General features: G+C 35.9%; 1 protein-coding gene across 1 annotated transcript in view; it reads right to left on the reverse strand.

Annotated features, from left to right (window-relative positions):
- The window catches only part of CDH7 (cadherin 7), a 107,112-nt gene that overhangs the window by 35,850 nt on the left and 46,818 nt on the right, over nucleotides 1-24,444 (reverse strand). The window contains exons 4-6 of the mRNA XM_045790371.2: nucleotides 19,604-19,771; nucleotides 16,762-16,949; nucleotides 2,946-3,199 (exon numbers count right to left, since the gene is read on the reverse strand). Coding sequence (XP_045646327.1) covers nucleotides 2,946-3,199; nucleotides 16,762-16,949; nucleotides 19,604-19,771 — 610 coding nt within the window. The remainder of the gene's footprint in view (nucleotides 1-2,945; nucleotides 3,200-16,761; nucleotides 16,950-19,603; nucleotides 19,772-24,444) is intronic.

Here is a 24,444-nt window from a genome sequence, read left to right on the forward strand (position 1 = left end):
GGTTTACGATTCAAATACTATTGGCCTAATTACAATGAAACAAATACTACTTTTCCGTTCCTCTAAGAACCACAATATTTCTAAAGGTGTGAGCACAAAACTCACAACCCTAAGACTCTTCAGGTTCTATCTCAATCTGGAAATTCACTTATCCTAGGATCTCAGCAGACCATGCCCCCTGCCCATCCACTGGCATTTGTTGAAGGAGGGCTGACACTTTGATAGGCACTTGAGTGCCCAGTGCAAACACATATTTATGTCCATTAAACTACATAATATCATCTATATATTGGAACATATGTGGATACAAAACACAATACAGATCACCAATACAGTTGCTTGTAAAGTATGTCTCCTTCCGCTGACTTCCTGACCTTGAAACAAAAATGGGATGGAAACACAATAAACTATAATAATAGCAGTGCACAATGATAATACTTTCTAATATTTAAGTCATAATTCTCAGTTTAAAATCATCAGTTCCTTTGTTACTTAATCTTCAAAAAACTTGGGATAAAGCAGGGATAGGGTTTGCTTCTCCTTTTCACTGGGCATACAGAAACTTAGGGGGCTAAGTGGCATCCCCTAGGTCATTCGGCAAATAGCAGTGCTGAGAAGAGAACCAGTCTTAATCCACAGGAGTACACACCTACTCATCGAACTGCAAGATGAGGCACCTGGCCTCTTAAAGGATATCACAAAGAAATAGGAGAGGAGAAATATATCAAACAAAAACCCAGAAAAAAAAAAAAACCCAGCTATGAATGACTGAGCAGCCTTATAAATAAATAGTATAAAAGATGTTTCAAGAATATAAATAGTAAATATTAAGTCAAGAAATTAATTTTACAAAAGCGAAAGACACACATGCACACCCCAACAACATTTTAGTCCACTTTGAACAAAGGCTGTATCTCTTTAATTGTTGTGAGATTTAGGTGTTCAAAAACTGATATAAGTACTAACCTGAACTTTTAGGTCACTTTCATTAGCCTTAAGAAAATGAAAATGAGGTAAAAATAAATTCCTGACCAGACTCTTTCATTGGTGAAAGCCACAGAGATCTTTACCTTCAAAATCAACAAGGTTTTCCTTCTGACCCTTTCTCTCTCTGTGCTTCAGGGAGGAGACCTAGAGGTCATTTCATCTCTAACTCAAGTCACTTCCCACTTGGTTCTACTCTTCCTTCTTCCCCAAATCATTATATAATGATGCATTTTTTTCATAAAAAGTGAAATATTTATGTGGAGAGGCTTTAACAGGATGGTACACAAGGAAATGGGTAAAGGAAAAAGAAGAAACAAGATTTCTTAACTTCTCTCATTCCAGTTCTGAATTATGTTATGTGTTAGTGTCTCTTTTTTGTATACCCCCAACTTCATGAAAGCATCCTCTTTCTCCCCATGAAATAAAATGATTTTAGCAGAAGTCAGACTATTCCAAGTAGCTGATCTATACCTACAGTCACATTGTGTCTGATCATAACGGGAGGGAGGAGACTTACGTATTTCCGGAAGAGATTCCATGCTATAACAAACCCAAACTCCAGGGTGCGCAAGTCAGCAAGACTTGGGGGATGGAGCTGAGCTTAAGTTAGGAAACTGTTTTGACAATGAAGGCTGGGCTATTATAGGAAGAAGAGGAAGGCTTACTCTATCTGGTAAATTGGTGACTTTCAAATGTTCTATTACACAGAAGATTATATTCTTAGGAATAGTTTATGATCACAGTGTTAAAAATAATATAGCCATTCATATAGCCTGAATTTATCGTAGAGATAGGGAAATGATGAGTATGACTTCATTTTGAACAATTATTTTATGCGAATTCTTCCTTAGACTATGATATTAATGTCAGATAAAAGAGAAGGAAAGGAGAGCAGTTATATGTGCCTAAATAAGCTTATTATTTTAGGGAGGTAAAAGATTATGCTTTTCTTAACTAAGAATCATTGTCTAAATTACAGAAATTTTTCATGACACTTTGTCGTCAATGTCCAAACTTAGCTCAGAAGTTAGCTCAAAAGCACTTAGCACTGCCAGATAGCAGTTAAATCTAAAAGGCTGTGGTTAGCTTATAAGCCGAATATATCTGAATACAAAACATTCACTGATCTTTGTATTTTATTAGACTTTGTAATCAAAGTCCAAAATGTCACATTAAAAAGTTTTACTTATGAATGCAAACTAAGACATGTAATACAAAGTAATTTCAAGTGTATTCTCTGTAGAATATTCACCTAAAAAGATGTATCCTATGCACACACATACTAACACATGTATACACGAAAACATACATGTAGATCTCAGGTTGTAAATTGGAAGTAAAACGTATGAAGTTGAATGTTGCGGTATTCTCAACGCTTACCTATCATCGTTCTGTTAAGTCGTAAAGAGATCAGTTGCCTAGAGCCATGTGTCTAGTCTCGATACAGGACTCTTGATGGAACATTCGAAAAACAGTCCTTATATATAGACACAGTATTACTTAATTTTTTATAAGTGGAAACAATAAACTAAAAAAATATGCTATCCAAATAGTCCAGTACGTAAAAAAGTGATTTGTTTAAAAGTTGAACCCTAATTTTGTTTATAAAATTAGTTTTCTAATATATGTCCGTATCCTACAACTAGGACATGCATCACTTCATCTTAGAACACAGTTTGCTTTGAAAGAGCTCAGGATAATTGCTTCAATAGGAACATCAGCTATGGCTTGTGGATGATAATGAATGCCTAAGAATATTGCTACATAATAATGGCCTTGAATAATCAGGTGAAACATTTTTAAATTAGTAAAATGCCGAGTTGTTCTGATCCTGTTTCACTTCTGCTGCTACGGCTCAACACATACACAAAACCGGTCTTCATTTGCTACGAACCAAAAGCGTCAAAATAGAGAAACATTGTAGTAAACTGCAGGAAAGAAGAGCAATGAGCTTTTACCTCACGGGGCTGTTGGAAGAATCTGGGTCATGAGCTGCCACAGTGCCAATGATATTCCCAACTTGGGTAGCTTCTGACACCTCCATGGGGTACAAAGGTGAGGAAAACACAGGGGGCTCGTCCACATCTTCCACAATTATCTTCACCGTTGTCGTGTCGCTGAATGGCCCCAAGCTTAAAAAGCGAGGGTCGGCATCTTTGTTTGCAGCTTCTATCCGGAGTGTGTAACTTGTTTTGGCTTCAAAATCCAGGTCCTGTAAAGAAAGTTATTAGGGACATTAAATTACCAATTAAATAGTCAGCTAAGCAGAGCCTTTTCATTTATGAATGTCAATAAGCATAGAAAGGACTCGGCCACGAAAAGGCACCATCAGCATTCACAAATAATAAATAATAATGCCAATCAGAATCCTTGCTGCTTTTCTGGTTCATGGACAACGGCAAGTGCTTTGGAGCTAACTTAATCCACTCTGCTGCCGTGCGTTGCATGGGCAAATGCAAGTCTTTAGAATATTATTTGAAAGACAACTGATAAGATTGAAAACTCTTTCCAACAGGGACATCAATATAATGTCCTTCAACCATGTAATTTAACAGCACTATCCAGGGGTGCACATTAAAAAGAAAGAAAAATATAAATTTCCACTGGATTTCTCATTTCAAAGGTCATCTTTATTGATTTCAGGGACTCCATTACAATCCTGAGCTTTTAGGTGCTCCAAAGGCAGCCGTGCAGCATAGGTGGGATGTTGAGTTTGTGCCGTCTGAAAACAAAGCCAATTCTCGATGAAGAACCCGTTGTTTTTTTCTCCACAATTCCTCTGCCAGTATACACTGTGTCTCTGTTTGTATCTGATGGTTGAGAGTATATTCCAAAATCTCAGTTCTGCAACTTTCCAAGAGGATTAGCATGCCAACACTTTACTCAAAAATAGTGACCCAAGTTAGACCATTTGGTAGCTTTAGAAAGTTGTAAGGGCAATTAAATGTTGTCCTAGGAAAGCACCATCTGTGAAAAAAAAGAATTATATACACAATATGCTGAAGTTGTTTGTGACAATAAAATGCTTCTCTTTTTTAGGGAGAGAGAAGAGAAAGAGAAATGCTCTCTATTCTCAAATACAGTCACAGATTTTTATGACTTTTGATCTCAATCTCACCACTGAAAAACTGTCCCCAAATATTCCTTACATCCAATGAGAGAGAAATAATTTTTTAAAAAGTAAAGAAATGGACCGAAATGCTACCAAATATAAAGCATGATTTACTTAACTGTATTTTTTAACCTAATGGTTATGTAACAAAAAAAAGTATTAGGGGAAAAGGACTAAAATGTAATGTGGAGAATTGTAATCCAACTTCATCTCATGTGCATGGGCCCATGTGTGCACAGATGTAGGAACGCATATATGACAACCCGTCCCCAAAGGTGTGATGCTAAGATAAACAAAACAATGTAGTCCTATAAATAGAAAATAGGAGATATATATATATAGACACACTGTATGTACATATACGCTATAGTATGTCTTCAGGACAAACAGATGTACTGTTTATATAAAACATAATACGTACACACACAAACCCATGTACATACAAAATATAAAAATACAGATGTGTATTGGCAGATATATGTTACATAAGATATATGTTACATAAAACGTTTCCATGGCTCATTTCTGGTTAATACTGAGGGAAAAATATATAAATCAATACTCAAAAATAGGTTTACAATATCTAAATCAGGGAGCACTTACTGAAAGGTTTACTGGCTTCACATCTGTCTCACCCAATGGATTGCAAGCTCCAGACTGTTTTGTTAATTACTAACATTCCCAGGGCCTATTATGAATTCAGTTCATAAAAGGGGCTCAATACATTCTTGTTGAATTAGAAAAACTAGACCACAGATATCCAGGACACAGAGCCTTAAAATTGAACTATACCTTTGCCCCAGGGAATCCTGATAGCCAAACGGAGGGGGTGGGGGGAGGAACAGTCAGGCATATTGGTTTTCTTTATCACAAAGCGCTTCTTCGAATTGCTACAGGAAAATGCAGTTTTAATTCTTTCTGAGCTTTCATATGAAAATGCAGGGGCATGTGGTACACAGTACCCTAAACACCACCTTATTAACAAATTCAGTGATATTCTGATGATGTTACCTTTTTTGCCTATTACCTAAAAATATGTCCAGCCCAATGGTTCTCAACCAAATGTGAGGCTCAGAACCACCCAGGAGAGTTTTCTGACGTGTGGCCCCTTCAAAGATTTTGATTCAGCAGATCCAGGATGAAGCAAAACCATATGGATTTTTAAAAGGCTCACTGGGTAATTGTGAGGCAAAGCCTCTTGTAAGAAGGCTGACCTCTGCATTGTCTTGTGCCCATACGTGTAATCCACTATTTAATTTGGGTAGTGCTAAGAATAAAAAATTGTTTACCTAAATGCATTTACTTACTCTAAACAGACTCTCAAATAGCTTGGATATTAACCTGTGTACTTTGTTCTTATATTACTTAGAAAACTGACAAATAATGAGAGAAATCTTATTTATATATAGTGTGTGTCTATGTATGACAGAAAGTATCTTAAAAATCCTGTTTACCGTCTCCTTTTAAATCAATTCAAAACCACAGCCACTTTTAAGATATTCATTCAGCTCTATCAAAAGGGATAACAAGTATTTCTGTATTCAAGTAAAAGTTTGACTGGCATATGAAGAAAAATTTAAAATTTACTGCACAAATGAATGCGATTATTCTATAGCAACTTTTTTTTTTTTAATGTGTCTAAAAGGCAACAACACGAGGTATAGACATCTGGATGCCACTGAGTCATAATGAAACACAGTATCACCCATGATGATTGGTTGCCTAAGAGCTATTATGAAAATAGAGCAATAAAGGAATTCATATGAAAGGCTATGAATCAAGATTACAGACAAAAGAAATTGCTACTCAGCCAGACATCTAGTGTTCAAAGAGGGGTGTGGTGTGATAGATAGGGTTGTTAAACACATAGAAGAGAAAGCTTTTGCAGTCAAATTTTAATTCCTATTTCTCTTTCTTATTGACTTCTATCTAAGCAATGCGTCCCATAACTATTAGATTTAATGAACAGGGTCTTACTTGGGGGGAAAAAAAGTTAAAATAACCACTGAGGAAACACAAAGTAAAAGGAAGAAGATAAAGGTAATGTCTAAGCAGATTCTATCCAATATTGGAATTACATATCACTGGAGACTATATCTAATTGGAAATTAAACCAAAACACTGCTCACACTGTGGCCCCCAATAGCAAGCAATATGTAGGGTGAATAAGAACTTGGATTCAAACGGGAGTCACACAGCCCCAAGCCAGTGATGCCACAGAACCATTCTGGGACCCATAGAAGCTGTGCTTTCATTTGTCAAGTGACATGTATGTCAGAGACACTGAAAGAGAGAAGCAGCTTGCTTGGTATATTATTTCCTAGACTGTAAAATAGGGCTGTTTACATTTTTTGCCATCAGAGATGATGAACTGCAGGATTAAAAAAAAAAAAAAAAACCTACAGAGAACAAACTGATGGTTAGCAAAGGGGAGGTGGGTGCGGGATGGGGGAAACAGGTAAATGGGATGGAGATGACACTTATCTTGATGAGCACTGAGTAATGCACAGGACTAGGACATAGGACAATATAGTTGAATCACTATATTGTGCACCTGAAACTAATATAATGCTACCTTAACTATACTGGAATTCAAATAAAACAATTAAAAAATAAGCATTATAACCAAGGCAGGGGTGAACAACCTTTTCCTGTAAGGAAATAATACTAAATAATTAGGCTTTGCAGGCTGTACATTCTCTGCCACCTGTAAATATGAATTAGTGTGGCCATGTGCCAATAATGCTTCATTCTCAGGCAATGAAACAGAAATTCTATATAACTTTCACATATCACACAACATCCATCTTCCTTCCATTTTTCTCAATCATTTAAAAATATAAAACCAACCGCAGTCCCTGAGCTGTACAGAAACAGACAGGCAGTTGTTTGTCAACCCCTGATGTAAGGAGCCCAAGATAATAAACTTATTTTTCCAGAGTAGATGCCCACCCTTCTTCCTCCCATCACTTTTACCCCAATTAAAATGAACTATTCATAAGCAGCACACTTTGTGTCTTTCAGTTCGTATCACCTGTTGGTCCTTCTTTCACATAATTTTGTCTTCCATTTCTCTTATTGAAATCTCATGGCGACCCGCTATCCCCTTCTTTATTAAAGTTCCCATAATCTCCTTACCTAATGAATAAAACGTCTTTATATGGAAAGCTAACCATAAACAAGAGCTTTTATATACATCTTTAACATGCATTTAAAAAGATGCAAGCCTGGTATTATTAATTGATGTGAAAACCAAACAGCGGAGAGTTCCAGTGCAAGTCCAAAGTTACATGTGAACAGGGGGAAGACACACTATGTGAAGTCAAGGTCATGTCCACCCACCACCTATTTCCTTCCTGCTATAAAAAGCAGGCTCCAAGAGCAATTAGGGTCTCTTATTGTATGGCATTATCACACTTAGGCACCTGGCCACCTCACCAACCTTATAGGTTTGCTGTAAAGTATTCCTTAATTTAAAACACTTAGAATATTGACACTGAGTAATTGCTGTATAAACATTCGCTTTGTTACTATTATATTATTCTTAGTGCCATTATTTCCTGCTAGATTATAAGCAAATCAAATGGAAGTTAAAACCATGCTTTCCTCCTCTATGTTTCCCCTGTGACACTAGGCCTACATCTTCAGTAAAGTCAGTTTATAATATGGTGGCTTGACTTAAAAACAAAACAAAACAAAACTATCATTAATAGTGGGGTCTGAATAGTTCCCCCTGCTATTTTTAGCCTTTTCAATAGTAAAACCTAAGTTACAACATAATCTTGAATCCATTTAATAAAATCACTGCTCTGCATTTTTCTTTCTCCATATAGCTTGGCTTCTGGTCTATAGCCAAAAGTACTCTCATTAAGCTCAGTGGCCTCCTTTTAGATCTTGCACTTTTGGGCAACGCTGGAGTTGACGTTTAGGAATTGATCCAAGTTAAACTCTTCTTTTGGAAATTGTTCATTCTGCTCTTCTAAACATGGCATGGTACCAACAGGGCTGATGAGAGAGAGAGAGAGGGAGAGCGTATTTGTACATACACACACGTGCCTATTTAGCGTCTATGGTTCATGTTGATTTTGTACAAAAGCACTAAGATGGTTTGTCATTTTTAAAAACACTGCTTTTTCTAGAGATTCCAGCTATCTTTCGGATCAACGCATATTCTGTTGCTTTCAATATCTTCCCTCCTTGTTGATTAAACCAATATCAATCTTTTTCCCCTAAGTAAACGGGCTTAAATGAGGCCATACCTATGGAAAAAACTAACCTTCAATCACAATTTTCTGTACATCTATATCCAGATTTGGGCAAGAAGATATTTTTATAGAGGATAAGAGAAAGGAAAGATATGTTCCAAGTTGTAATGTATATATGATCTATATTTGGATGCATCATATTGATGCATTAAAAAAAATCTAAGGACAAACAACTCATCTAAAAAAGCAAAATAAGTATAAGCAAATTTGGAATAAGCAAAAAAAGATTACTGGGTACCTCCATGTGTTGTTTATATTTCAATGAGAGTCATTATTTTAACTTTTCAAAAAATTATACTCCAACGCAGCTTTTTATCAGGGACTTGATACAAATATTCACATTTTGTAAATAGACTATTATCACTACACAGAAAATATCTGGTGCTCTATAGGTAAATTGGGACCCTAGCAAAGATATGAATAATTGCAGAAATGTTTAAGCCTGAAACATTAAGTTATGTCAACATATTAAGAATAAAGTCAGGACAGAAATATCAGGAATAATTATTTCCATTATCTAGCCACACCAGTGTCCTCTGGCTTCCATGAGTACTTAAATTAACATCTCTTACCCTAGATACTAGAAAAAGGAAGCAATTAAGCAGACATAACACATCTCCATTTTCTAACTTAAAAAAAATCTAAGACCATCAACTAAACGCATGTGTTTCAGATTTTTAGTTGAACTTATCTACAAAGAGGTTGAACCATAAACTGTTAAATGTATTCCTCATTAACAATGCACATAGATATGGTCCTTCCCATATACAGGTTATCATTCTATGAGTTTTATAATATTAATTAACTGCTCACACTCATTGGTTCTCACAAGATAGTACTGTAAGATAATAGAGCTCTTAACGGATCTTTCTGGCGAATCTGGAAACTAAGCCAAGCACAGATTGAGTTCCTTGCTTATAATCACACAGGGTGGCCCCAGTGTCTTTTTTCCCCACAGACTAAAAAAAAAAAAAAACAGAATGAATTGGAAGTATGAATCCGATAATCTAAAACAAACAAAAAGAGTAGTAGTGAATCTCAGAATGATGACAAAGGAAGGAGGTGGGATAAACCATATAAAAGTGGTGTAGAAAACAAGCAGTCCATGCTGCAGCGGTGAGAGAGAGACTGAGGGCTGTTATCACCAAAATGTCCACTGCCATCACATATTATTTCAACTTGAGCACAGAATGCCTCAATGAGGAATTGCCCAGATTCTTATCCATACCTAGTTAATTAATGTCTGGCTTTCTCTTTTATGTTCTGTTGTCCGGATTAGTTTTTCCACTCACAGAAATGTTCCACTATGACTTCTGTATTAATTTCCTACTGCTGCAGCGGCAAACCACCACAAATGTAGTGGCTTCAAAAACATCGATTTATTGTTTTACCATTTTGGAGTTCAGAGGTCTAAATCAAGGTGTTGACAGGGCTGTGTCCCTTTCTCAAGGCTTCAGGGAAGAATCATTCCAGCTTCTGGAAGCCACATGTATTCTTGGCTCATAGTCCCTTCTTCCATCTTTAAAATGCATCACTTCTTCCTCTGGTTCTGTTACCACATCTCTTCTCTTCTGACTGAATCCTCCCGCATCCCTCACATAAGGAAGGACCTTGTGATTACCCTGAGCCCAGTGAGATCATCCATGATAATCTCTGCATCTCAAGCCCCTTAACTTACTCATATCTGCAAAATTCCTTTTGTCATGTAAGGTAAACTACTCACATGTTCCAGAGATTAGGACGGGGGAGGGGGCACACCATTCTGTGTACCACCACCTTTCCCTGTGCATTACGTAGGCTTTTTAGATTTCATATGCAGAAAATAGAAAACAAGTCTTACAAATGACTATATTCCTGCCCAGCGTCTAAATTGTCGTTCACACACCAGCTCAGGCAGAGGTCCCTATTTCCCAGCATGCGCCACTGACTAGACCCAGTGACTTCCTGGGGAAGGGTCTCACACATTTTCAGGCAGGCTGAATCCAGATTATGACCCAAAGGCACTTTAGCTTATATTTTCCTGGGAGCCTTTATCAAATGGCAGCAAATACTGGTTTATTTTGATCCACACAATTATTTTGTGAGTAATGCTGAAACAGGAGAGAAGACTACAGTATAAGTCAGCTGACCTGAGAGTCTGTCTTACTTTTGCCATTTCATATATGCATAACCTGAAGATTTTTTAGTTTCTTTGGAGCACAGCTAGAACTCAAAATCTTTTTTCTACTTTCCCAGCATCCACAGTATTGTATAGCTCCTCTCTTTTCATGTGCTTTTTCCACTCAGTCCTCAAATCTGGGCTGGCCTCTCTTGCTTTGGTGAATGTAACGTGGCAGCAGTGATGTGCCAATTCTGGATATCAGCTTCAAGAGACCCTGTAGCTTCTGTTCTTACCATTCTTTGAACAAACCCAAGTTACCAACTGGATGCCATGAGACACATCTCCAGTCCCCCTTGTTCCAGCAGATAGACAGCCACCTCCATAGAGACAGAGCCACCAAGCCGAGCAGGAGCTGACCACTGATACATGTGTGAGCCTACCTAAGGCCAGCAGGAAAATCAGCCAGCTGAAGCCCCCCAAACTGCTCACCCACAAAATCATGACGTAAAGAAATAGTGTTGTTTAAAGTAGTCCATTTGGGGGGTGATTTGCTAAGTAGCAATGAATAATTGACACAGCTGTGGAGAGAAGAACCAAGGTTGGTGGCTTCAGTTTTTGACATGTGACGGCAGCATATCCATTGAAACTGAACCAAAATGCTTTGAAATGACCAAGTGAAACAGCGAGAGAAAGGTCATATGTAGACATGTGAATTTCCTTGAATTCCAGGCCCTTGCCTCGTCTAATCATTTCCTTATTGGTTTATATTCTGTCTTTATTATCTAAAAAAGATTCTAGGATCCATCAGTTCGCTCCTCTACTGATAATATATGCAATTCCTTTTCTTTTATTTATCCAAATAAATTTATATTTTAAGTTTGCTTTGTTGATCAGTTATTTATAAACTCTCTTAAAATACCTCAATCCTAAAAGAATAAAGCAACTTCCCTTCTCTGAATCTTTCCCTGCCCTGCTAACTTAAATTTTTCAGTTTCACCGAGTAATGTCTAAAGCATTCTTTCCCTCACTTTGTTATATTTTTTTAAGTAATCTCTATGCCCAAGGTGGGGCTTGAACTCATGACCACGAGATCAAGAATTGCAGACTCCACTGACTGAGCCAGCCAGGTACCCCCTTCCCTGACTTTATATCAATGCTTTAGTGATATTCTCTAGTGTCCCTTTAATTTTAATTATCACGCATATGGTAAGGCTTCCCAGACGTAAATTTGTACTCAAGACCTCTGCCTGGAGCTTCTAATCCTTATTCACGACCTCCTAGATATTACTACCCAGATATCACAGGCACCTGACATGTATTCCAAACCATATTAATCATCTGCACATTCCCATTCTAAAGGAATGACACAATTATTCACCGAGTTACTCATACTAGAAACATTAAGTTTTGTCCTTAAATTCTCTCTCCAATTTTCTTATACAATCACTAAATCTTATCTCTTTCTTAAATATGTCTTTCTTGGAAGCCTACCCATTGAAACTAATTTAGGAAACAACACACAATGGAAAAAAGACAGAAGTAAGGAAAAAATTGTACATCATCTGTGACTTGTACTAAGCAAAAAAAAAAAAAAAAGATGGACTCGCTGAAAATGTCCTTGACATCCACATATTCCAAGAACACTGCTCTGATAACTGTCCACATCAAAGCAAACAGAAAATACTCCTAAGCAAACATGGCCTTTGCCTCTTTGATCAAGACTATCATGTGTTGACATTTACATTACTACCAACTTCCTTCAGAGTGTCAATTTATTATTTCCTTTTTAAGCCCCTAAATGCATCCCTAATCTTGGCTATTCAAACACGGCTAAGTTTATACCTTAATAAGCAGATAGCCCATATATATATGCATACCTGAGCATAATGATGAAAACGATGTAAGGATCTATTTAAATATACACAGTAACAATGGGTTGAACAAATTGGAAAATATAGTTTGAAATTCATAAGTTAACTAGAGTTACTGTATTAATCTTATCACAGTCAGCCTTTAAAACTAAAATAATCCGAAATGTACGCCTTTTCACAGTCCAATGAGAGAAATATCTTTGTTCCATTTTGAGAAATGTGCCTCTACAGCACCAGGATTAATTGAATAAAATCTTTTGAAAGAAAAACGTAATGATAAGAAGAAAAATAAATTGGAAATGTTGTCGGGTTGACATACCTCCACCAATCAGCAGCATTTTACAAAATGCTGAAATACATACTTGACTCTGGGAATGAGCCCCTCATTACTGCAAGGAGTAGACAAAGGACACATTTCAATAACAAGACAGTAAACCCCAGAGCTTAGAAAGCCTCTGGGCAGAGTTGAAGGCTGAAAGGAAACTACATTCTACCCCTGCCTCCGTCACAGGGAAGGGGTGTGGGCCACCTTACCCCCACTTCAACAATAATGCTCTATTATTTGATGGCTTTGGTTTCATTCAGAATTTTTAAAGGTATGAATATAAGAAGATTACGAAGATAGCATAGAATCGGCCAGGAAAAGCTTCCACACACTAGTTGACAGTGACAGTGTAAGCCTCCAAACACCATCCATATGCCAGAGATGAATGTGTACTTATCCTTCACAGGAAATGCATCTTGAAAATGCTCATTTTTTACTGTAGTGTAACTCCACAGTAATGTATTTTATAAAAGCAAAATCCCATATTTAATCCCTACTGAGGTCTTATATTGAAAACTAAAGTACATTAGAGGAAAGATTGTCATATCTCAAAGGAAAAATAGGAAACTAAAGTTCCCGCATTGTAAATTATGATGCAAAAATATAAGTAGAAAAAAGTCTGGGTGGAAAGACAGTTTTCACTCACATGGGATAATACTTGTGTTTACACTTTGTGAATCTGGAAGCCCTGTGTAACTGGCTGTAGAAGGTATCATTCAATCATTCATAAATGGCCAAAGCAACAGCTTGTACTTTGCTTTAACTGTGAAACACTGTATTGTCATCATAATTTGCAACAATATTTAAACTACAGAATCATGTTTATAATTCTGTGATAATACCTACAAAAACCTTTAGCCTTAGGGATTCCACCTATTTGGTCATATTTATAAACATTTTTTGTATAAGACTTTGGAGCAAAAGGGGCGCCTGGGTGGCACAGCGGTTAAGCGTCTGCCTTCGGCTCAGGGCGTGATCCCGGCGTTATGGGATCGAGCCCCACATCGGGCTCTTCCGCTATGAGCCTGCTTCTTCCTCTCCCACTCCCCGTGCTTGTGTTCCCTCTCTCACTGGCTGTCTCTATCTCTGTCGAATAAATAAATTCTTAAAAAAAAAAAAAAAAAAGACTTTGGAGCAATAGCTCCAAAAAGTGAAAGTAATCTTTCACAATTCTGTACTTATTTTTCTTTCTCTAACACATCTTTAAAAAGATTGCTTTCTTGTTCTCTCTCTGCTCTGAGGTTCACTCTATGCAAAGTATAACATATGTAAATGTTTCAAAATATGATAACGGTTTGCTCAAACTGGAATAAATCTCATTATAACCATGACAGTGCATTGTTGATGACAAACCAATGAACTAAACTTTTATTATACTATAGAGGAGAGAGAAAATAAGTTCACATGATTATCAAGCATGGTCCACAGGTAAAAAATACCCATTTTCCAAGAGAAATGAAGATATAAATAAACAGCGGAACTCTGTTATCCAAATGTGAATAATATTTAGAGACATTCACGAGCATCAGAACAAATACATTTGTCAACATCCTAGCAGTGCCTGGTTGTAAATGTTTTCCTATAGTTAGGAGAGACTAGAAAACCCATCAAAAAATGGGTCGTTTTTTTTTTTTTTTTTGACTGCTCATAGCATTCTACTGTATATCTAAATGAAAATTAAAAAATATTCTAAGAACAATGGAAGAATGCTTCATTTGTTTTCTTTCAGAATTTCTTGGTTTTAGTAAGAATGCCCTTGTGATTCAGATTCAAAATCCATTCTAGATTTCATAGATGATTCCACTATTCCCCAGTACAAAAAGAATACTGAATTTATGGGACTCATACATGTTTTTGCTGACTCCACTCACTGTGAGGAGCCCCTGGAAGCATTTTACCTGGAATGAAATACAGAACCCCATTTCACTGAAATCGTGACTGAAAATCAAAATTCTGTCCTTGAGGACCGTATGCAGTTGTTAGTTCTGACAGGGAGAATCAGAAAATCTTAAGGACAGAACTGTTTCATTCTGGGGGAAAAAAAATAAAAAACTTTAAAGAGACTAAATTTTTTTAAAAAATATTAAGCAAAAACACTCTTCTGAAATAGAGACTCAAGATCCTGTCGGCTTCATGATGGAAAAAGACTTGGATTTGGGGTTAAAGACTGCCCTTATGAGGCTAGCCGACTACACCGCTTTAAGAGGAAGGGTTTTAGGGGTAGTGGGCTAAGTACGGATATTCTACTTTTCATGAGTAGAAGCCACTGTCCTTGGACTGAAGATGAAAGTTCACACAACAGTTCTTATGAGCTACCATAAAGCTACTGATTTTTAACTCACTTTTGTAGCTATCATTATTGAAAACTCTTAATTCTCACAATCCTTCAGTGAATTCCTTTGGAATTTCTAAGTATATAACCTCATTAATGCTTATTTTACTGCTTCCTTTCAATTTGTTGTACCCCTCTCTCTTATTCCCTTGGTATAAAGTAGATTGCTTTCAGTCTAGTTGGACTAGTAAAAAGTATTTTTGAATTTTGAACAGAAATTTAAAGAACGGATGGATTTGAGAAGCTAGAAACAGGTTGTGGACTCAGAAGCTATTAAAATCGTTTTGGAGTGAGCAATGATAACCAACCTTCGGATAATGCTAGAGAGAAAAGAAAAAACATACAGCCAAGAGCTATTATGGATCAAGGAGGAGCGAGAAGCTAGAAATGACTTCAAAGCTCTAAACTTAAAAAAAAAAAAAAGTGTGCAATTTACTATAACCAGAATTAACAATTCCCTAAAACCTTAAAAAATAATATTAAGAAATTGAAGATAAATTGTATTACTGAACTAATATATCAAATATATATATTTGTGTATATGTTTCTTCAATGCTTTATGCTCTCTTTATAATATATGAAATGTAGGTGTTCAATAAAAATAATTTCAATATATATTTAAAATCCTACAATATGAACAGATTGATTTCAGATGAATCTTTGAAATCTTTGAGCAGCATTGTACCTTATTGCATTCCTTTTATTTTAGACAACAAAACAAAACATTTTGCCAACAGTTGGCCTTAGTTATTAAAACTTTTTTACACAGATTGTTACCAGCTGAGCTAAAATAGCAGCTGTCCACTGGAAATAATTGCAGAAATGTTTTGCCCATTGGCCTGAAATCAAACATATGTTTTCCTGTAACAACTAAAATACAACTTTCTTTATTGACATGTGTTAATTATTGAGGAGTGTTAATTACAGAGTTATATACACCTGGATTGTCAGACTGGCATAAAATTCCATTATTTAGGGGGTGGGGATTGTCACATATTTTAATTTTTAGTATTTCAAATCGTTGAGAAAGTAAGATTATATTCTGCAATAATTCTTTTTTTTTAAGTTAACATTTCTCAAAGATCATGTCTATACAAAGCAGAGGGAATAAATAGCTCATTCCCCCCCATATCTAATCAGTGTTGGGAGCTAATTTAAATATACCATGACAGAGTATTTAGTTTGGATTATAGGGATTTTCTATCTCCTCTGCACTTATATTTAGGGGATTATGATAAGCTTCACAACTTTTCATGCTGTGTATGAATTCTTCAAACACTTCAATTAGTATAAACTGTAAAAAGGAATAATTGATAATGTAGCAAGTCTTCAACGTTTTGGTTTCTATTTCCAACTTTGCACCTGCTTTCACATATGTGGGGTGTTTGTCTAGTTTGCTAACAAAGACTCTTAGTTGATTTTAGGGGTTTCAGGCCTGGAATAGTCAACAAAGAAACATGGTCCTCTCTCCACGTAGGTCATTTAAAACAGTACGTTTGCCAGTGTGCCCACCGTCACAGAGCTACAGAGAAGGGCTGTGGGATCACTCTGGAACCAGTTAGGGCATGATTCCAAATGTCATTCACAATTCTCTCTGATTCTGACACCTAAAAATAAACGCATAGCTTTTCTTCCTAAAGTGAAAATAATAATAGTTTCACACGGTCATTTATTTTGTCTAACACATTCTTCCATCAAAGCAAATATGGCTTCTTAGTATGCCCTGCGGTGTTACCTTCACAGAAAATAAAAATAAAGGAAATGTTACCTTCTGTATAGTAATGATTCCTTCCTGGGTGTCTTTGTCAACAGAAATCTTGAAAATCCCCAGTCCGTCACCATCCACGATTTTGTATTCCATTTCAGCATTAGCGCCTATGTCTGCATCAGCTGCCTTGATTCTAGCCACAACGGAGGCCACTGGCAATGACTCTGGGACGTTATACTGGTAGGACCCTGTGAAAGTCACATCAAGGAATGAACAAACTACACAAAAGCTAACCAATACATACTTGACTATTTGGCTGTTTTGCAACATCTTTGCTTAATTTGTTTTACTAAAAAAGATGCTAAGTCAATAGGAGATAAATGACAAGTTTCACATAGACTCAAGACATTTCTTGGTGGTGATCTAATAATAATTAATACGTGACAGCAGAAACAGCCTGAGGAAGACATGATAAGAGTCTCCATTCCTGTATTTCTAGTGGTGAGAAATAAGCTATTTTTAATAATAGAATAGATTTAAAATAATTAAACATAAGATTAACATGTAACCACTGAATCTAAATAATTAAAATATAATTAATATAAGTATTAAACAATAAAAACAGTACAGCTTAGGCTACAAATGGGCAAATACAAGCCTAAATAATTCTGATTACTTATTGTTAGGATTTACATAACAGTGTCTTTTACTAAGAAAGTTTCAGACAACTGGACAAGGACATTAATGAAAGACCACATTAGCCTTGTTTTAGCTCATAAATTTATTAGGAATAAGAGTTATCTCTGTGGGTTGGATGTGGAACTGATTTGGGACACAATGGCACAAGAGCAGAGGCGATATTATTTGAATCCAAGGAAAGAAGGGTAAAATAGAGAAGCTTTTTAACTTTCTTTTGTAAAAATTCCTCTTCACCATCCTGCAAATCAAGGGGAAAAAAAAAAAAAAGTTTGGAAAGCAGATGACCATGAGTCATCCCTTCAAAACTAGAAAACTCCTCAGAACCATTTTTCTCTAATCACCTGTTTTTTCCTGCTTTCTCCACCTATTCCATTCCCTTCTGGTTGTTAAATGTGGTGTATTTTCACTTTCTTAGGAAGAGAAAAAGAAAGATTCCCTTCAAAGGAACTGAAGAAGGAAAATGTATCCATATGAAGGGACCACATTTTCAGCTCAGAATTATTATTGTTAGCAATTTTCTAAATTTTGTGAACAGTCACTGATTTAAAAAAAATAATTACAAGATATGCTGATGACTTTTGAGTGACCCCTTTCACATATCCACGAGTATGGTTAGTAAAATCCAGAAATTTTAAGGATAGAATATTAACGACACATGGTAGAGAGAATCCCAGCAAAAATGAAAAACCTAATGACATATCCTTGGCTTCCCTCACTTTAATAAGCAGGTGAGTGAGTATCTAGTGAGCTAGAAACCCTGTACTGTGTCTTATCAAATCATGACAACTGAAATAACAAAACTTCTAAGTATCAATTCTTACCACTCTAGGCTTAAAGAAAAATAGTTAATTTGATTATGAGCCAAATATAATTACATTATGGTTTTGCTTATTCTACAACCTTCCTCTCGTCTCCCATTATAAGCTATCAAGGACAAAATCAAGGATGAGTTCATTTTTTATGAGTGGTAAACTTGGAGTCATTTCACTTTATATTGTTAGGAGGTATTAAAATATCTGTTGTATAACAATATCATAAAATAATATTACATATTAAAAATATGTAAAATAAAAATGAAAGATCCAAAGATGGAGTATTTGCAGGAAAACACAGTGACTTTCATGTTTGCAGAGAAAGCTTCCTTGACATTGTTCGCTTCTAAGATCTGTTTTTGTAAGGGAGCTTCATTATTCGTGTCTATCAAACATTTTAAAGACATCATAGTCTATACAATTTCCTTATTTTCCTGAGCGTTGTAAAGAAATACCACACACACTTACAGAAGAAAAAAAAAAAACTACAAGAGAGTGAGATGAAATGCTTTTCTATAATCAAGACATTTCTACCTAGAATTTTTTCCCCCTTTTTCTTGGCTAAGTCAAAAGCCACTTTGGTCATAGAAACTAAATTGAGGGCATGTGGTTTTCTGGTTCTTTGAATTGACTTCTTTTGAAACACTGAATGTTTGCACAAGAAAGAGATGGTAGAACTGCTAAAGGAATGTTTAATGTGCATGAAGTGGTAAAAAAAAAAAAGTGTGGAGTAAAAAATGAAAAAGTTTAGTGCTCTTCAATTTTTTTTTTTTTTAAGATTTTATTTATTTATTTGACAGAGATAGAGACAGCCAGCGAGAGAGGGAACACAAGCAGGGGGAGTGGGAGAGGAAGAAGCAGGCTCACAGCAGAGGAGCCCGATGTGGGGCTCGATCCCAGAATGCCAGGATCACGCCCTGAGCCGAAGGCAGATGCTTAACTGCTGTGCCACCCAGGCGCCCCAGTGCTCTTCAATTTTTATCTTTACAGATAAATCAATACCTTTAGTGTATAGAATGCATGAAATGTTATCTTGAATGTTACAATAGGCAACAACCTTATAACTTACAGAACGTGTACAAAGAATATCTTAGAATGAAAAGATGAATATATAAACTTAATAACTGTTGGCATTAACAATGTGAACCAAAGAAAAACCATATTATATTGAAGACAGAAGTAATACAAAGATATGATTGCCTCTTCATTTTCAATACCCTTATTATTCCACACTTCTGAATTAAAACCATGCCCCTGATAAAACGAGATTGTGGGAGAATGTAGGAAGAGAAGTTTTGAGAAAGTATTTGGAAAGATTCCTTTTTAAAAGACATTTTTACAGACTGGCAAGGAAAGTTAGGGCACTTGCAGCATTTAGCAAAGCAGCTTACTTCGAGGAAAGCGTGGTGGGTTATCGTTGACATCAGTCAGGGTCACGGTGACCGACGTAGTTCCTGACAGTCCTCCATTTTGACCAACCATATCCTTTGCCTGAATAACAAGCAAATACTGGTCTTTAGCCTCTCTATCCATGTTTGGAAGGGCGGTCTTGATGACTCCTGTAAAATTTCAAATCCCAGTAAAACGCATCATGAATCATTGCATTTATATTAGCGAAGAACACTGATACAGGTAGCAAGTCCCTCCTGAGTTGTGGCCTTTTGTTGTTTTATTTTAAATAATCTTACTGCCTATTAAAGACCAAAGGGACATAATAGTTATATACAATATTACAAAACATGGACACTGATGTGACATGGAAAAGCAGAGCTTCTCAATATTGGATAGAGAGGATTATCTTTCGGTTTTATGAAAATATGTTTCGGAAATACCAGCTTACAAATAAATAACATGAACTCCTCATCTAAAATAATGGGCAGTAACCTGTAAAGGTACATGACAATGAAACTCTCCTTTTCTTCTCTTTCACCCTCTCTAACCACTTAACTCCCAGGTGATGTGAAATCACTATAACCTTTCAGTTATGGTTCTTATTACCTCTCTTTGAGCAAAATGGCTGAAAGAGTCTACAAGAAAAAAATGAGAGTGATTTATGTTTAACAAGAAAAACACGATTTCAAACTATGGCTATGGTTGTGGATGTGGTCATGATGCAGGATGATCTTATGCGGTATCAAAAGATCTGAGAAAAAGTACTAAAGATGAGAATGACTATGTTAATATAAATCAGCAACACTGAAAACATTCATGTGTTTAGTTGTTGTTTCTAATCAATTGCATTGAATATTGATCGCCCTTAAGACTTTATATGTATAAGAAATTGATTTCAGAGTTTCATTTTGCTCGATGGGGAAACTTGACAGAATAATCATTGGTACAGTAAAATAGTTGTTTTATAACTATTTAATTACTGCCTAAGTATATTAGGCAATAATATTTAATTATGGGATGAAATTTAGTTTAATGTTATATGCAAATATATAAATGATGTATATACCTAATATACTTAGTATATGTACATAGAGGTGATATCAAATAAAAACGTAATTAATATTGATCTATATAAGACCTTGAACTAGCAATATGAGGTCATCTTTACTAATTAAATATAAAGAGTTCAGAATCCTACTCAATTATTTCTTGCAATTTCATCTTTTCCAACAAAGACTATGTCTTACCTATCCACCTAGGACTATAGCCTGAAAGAAGTCTAATCTATTTTATTAAACAGATTCTACTTTTTACGGGGAAGTCAGGACTTAAATCCTCATTGACTCAGACCTGAGGAAGAGAAACTTGGTATTATGGACTTCTCAGTAGCAAAACAGCAAAACTGGGTTGCTTGGTAGAGAATGGTTCTTCAGGAATAAAATAATTGCAAAGAATTGTTTAAATTGGGATGAAGGTTCTTTCTTTCCTCGTGCTTAGCATAAAAATGTTATATCCTCCAAATTTATAATTTTATAATTTTTTAAAAGCTGCCAATTTAAATTGTTTAAAGACTGTTGGCTTGATGTACACATGTAATAATGGTCTTATGTATAATATATAATATATATAATGTTTGTTATATTTTATTTATAGTGTATGTTATATTTCAGCACCAAGCATAAGCCTAGGGGAAACTATACAAGGCCCGCCTTATACTTCATAATATTCTACAGTTTGGTAACTGTTCTAGGGGTGGGAAACGGATGAGAAAATCTTTTCAATAGCATAGGAAAAATTTAAGCAAGTTGTTATTAGTTCCCAAGATTCCAAGTTAAACAACACTCATACTGTCTTAAGTAATCTATTTTTGTTTAGTCTGAGCACTAGCCATCAAACACAAACACACCCATATACACATCAACGACACATCAGTATTTTAAGTGTTTAAATTATGCTTCTTTGAGTTAAGACAGTTCTGTTGTTTTTAAACATTGACCACTTTTCCTATCGGGCAGTGTTGCTACAAGCACAGCAATACAAGGTCAGTTTAAGTAACTCCTTCCCTGAATTCTTTTGGCTATCTACACACTGCTTATAGTTAATATGTGAAATATTAAAGGAACATGAAAATCATAAGAAACAGTCACATAGTAATCTGGTTTGATCAGTGTCTAATACATATTCTTCTTAGTGTCATAATGATTCCATGTGTATTTCATATTTGTTCTTCAATATTTCTGTTAACTCCATAATACAACGAGTGCTGATCTCAGTAACAACATTACTGAGCATAAACAGTCTTTGTCTAGGAGCTCTGGGACTTACATCTCTCCATCTTTTTCCTTTCTTTGGTTTCAGATGTTCATCATCCTTTATTTATTTGTAACTCCTTTTTTTTTTTTAATAAGCTGAGGATTGGCTGTCTTGAATATTTGATCATTAAGCGTATCATTAGATGACAAAATATTAATGAGTTATGTTTAGAATCAGTTCCTATTCATTCAGTTTCTTTTCTTTTTTTAACTCCGTGCATCTCTTATTTTTCCTTCCAATATCAATAGGCACAAGTGAGCTTTCATCTTTGCACCTTTATAATGATGGGGAGAGGCCTTAATATCTCAACTAATCAGCAAGGAAAACACTGTTGCCTCATCCTCTCATGGTTTTGCTTGGTGGCACTATTTTTGTAAGGAAATACAACATTATTAAGAAAGAAGTCTGGTAGTCAAAGTTACTCACTTATTTTTCACGCCTCTAATTGTTTCTTTACAAGTGACCCTATAAATAGCACTTTTCCAAAGTAAAAATGATCACAACGTTTGCAAAGTAACCGGGTGGCAAAGGTAATTTCCAAATACCTCAAATATTAAACATATTTTTGACAAGAATGGAATAATTAGGAGAGAAGTGAATTTAAATAAGGATATTCAAAAATAATAGATTTCCAGTCCCATGACTTTTGCTAGCTCTTTACTTTTAAGTAAAACTGTCCACATTTGTCTACATTTGGAAAAAGAGTTCTCATGCACTGGATTTGATTTGCATTTTGCTGTATATTATGGAGAAACACACATACAGCAAATTGCTAACACTACATCTCTGAAGTAGTAAAGGCCAGTTTTGTCTAGACAGAGCCCCACAGTTCTGTGAGATTTTCATGGAAGACAACAACATTATTTAATTTCAATATCAGTCATTTTAAGCCACTTATGATGAGAAGAATATTTCCTATAGCTCTTTAGAAAAGAGATTAGCTCAGATTTTAAGCTTTCTGAATAATAATTTTTCTATAGATGTATCATCTGACCCAATAACCCAGAATTTTCCGTTTATTTATAATCCATGATCACAAAAAGTACTGTGCATATGAAACATAAATTTATCAACACTATTGCTCAACAGCTGTCTGGTTTTAAGTCTAGGAATAAATTTTCAGATGATTCTTTAATTTCCTAACAGCCATTTTTTTTATATGTTTTTTTTTTTTTTTACCATGGAATTTCTTAAGACGTATATATGTACTAAATGTAATGGATAAGAGCTGGCTCTAAAATCTACCCCAGTTTAGGGAACTAAACAACCATTGAGGCCTGGTATCTACACACTCAGGTCTTGGACTGGTCTAGGGGTCCAGGCAACCACATGACCCAGGTAACACAGGGCTACAAAGCTTCATGCCATGTGGATCTGAGACACATTAGAGTACATGGTGAATCTCTTCCTATTCATCTATATTTCTTTCTAAATTTTGGATCGAAGCCGTGTTTATATTTGGTTGTCTCCCTGTAGGTGAAACATATAATAGAATCATAAAGTCAGAGGAGGACCAATGATAGCAAACATGGAAGCTTCTAGAACACTAAACAATTTCAGAGTTGTCATCAATGAAGAGTCCCTGAGGAAGGTACTCCTGTAACCTCTGAGAGGACATCCTCAGCAAGCCCAAGAGGAGTGAGGGTCCTCCACACCATAAGCCACTCCACAGAATGGAATGCATTTGAAGGGCTTATTGGGGGGGGGGGTCTTTGTTATGACTATATTACTTACATAAAATTACGATGTAACAAGTGGGTATGTAATATATGATGCAGGTATCGTGCAGCCACACCTCTTATGTTTAAGAAGGAACTCGTAAATGACAAGTGGTGTTTTATCATTCAATCCATTTTTCAGGGCCAACTTCATGGCCATATGACTTGTGCAGGCACACAGGTCCCATGCTCAGTTTCTTGTTCTGTTGATAATATCTCGAAATCCTAGTAATTTTAGAAGACAGGGCCTGCATTTCCATTTTGAACTGCAAATTACGTAGCCAGTCCTGCCATGTATCAAATAGACTGAAACATGGGTCTATTTGCTTACAGGTTACAGAGTAGACGAACACCTTAGAGTAACCCACCACCAGCCTCCCAGCAGCTTGTGGTCATTATGGAGATAAGGGATGGGAACCTCTGCAGTCCTTTTAATGTTGCCTTATAGTGCTTCTAGTGCCATTCTGTTTGCTTATTAGAGCAAATTCTTAGCATTGGCTTTTGCAGCTACTCACATTCTTGTTTTATGGATGGAGAAATGAAGGTGGAAAATATAGTTACCCTCTGGCCATTTGGCCTGTGAGTAGTATTACAGGTGTAATGTGACTGGAGGTTTTAGCCATGCTAGGTTCATGATGTGGGATTAATAAATGGCAATGGGTATTATTAATATGAGAAAAAAACCAGAAGTTAAACTTATAGAAATGCACCTAACAGTGATTCCCTGTGCCTATTTTTACAAGATCTTGATTTAGCATATTTTCAGTATTTTTCCTATCAAAAATTTTACTTTTGTCTCAAAAACTCTT

This window comes from Ursus americanus, chromosome 19, assembly GCF_024610735.1.
Source record: "Ursus americanus isolate L20-20 chromosome 19, mUrsAme1.1.p, whole genome shotgun sequence".
Lineage (NCBI taxonomy): Eukaryota > Metazoa > Chordata > Mammalia > Carnivora > Ursidae > Ursus > Ursus americanus.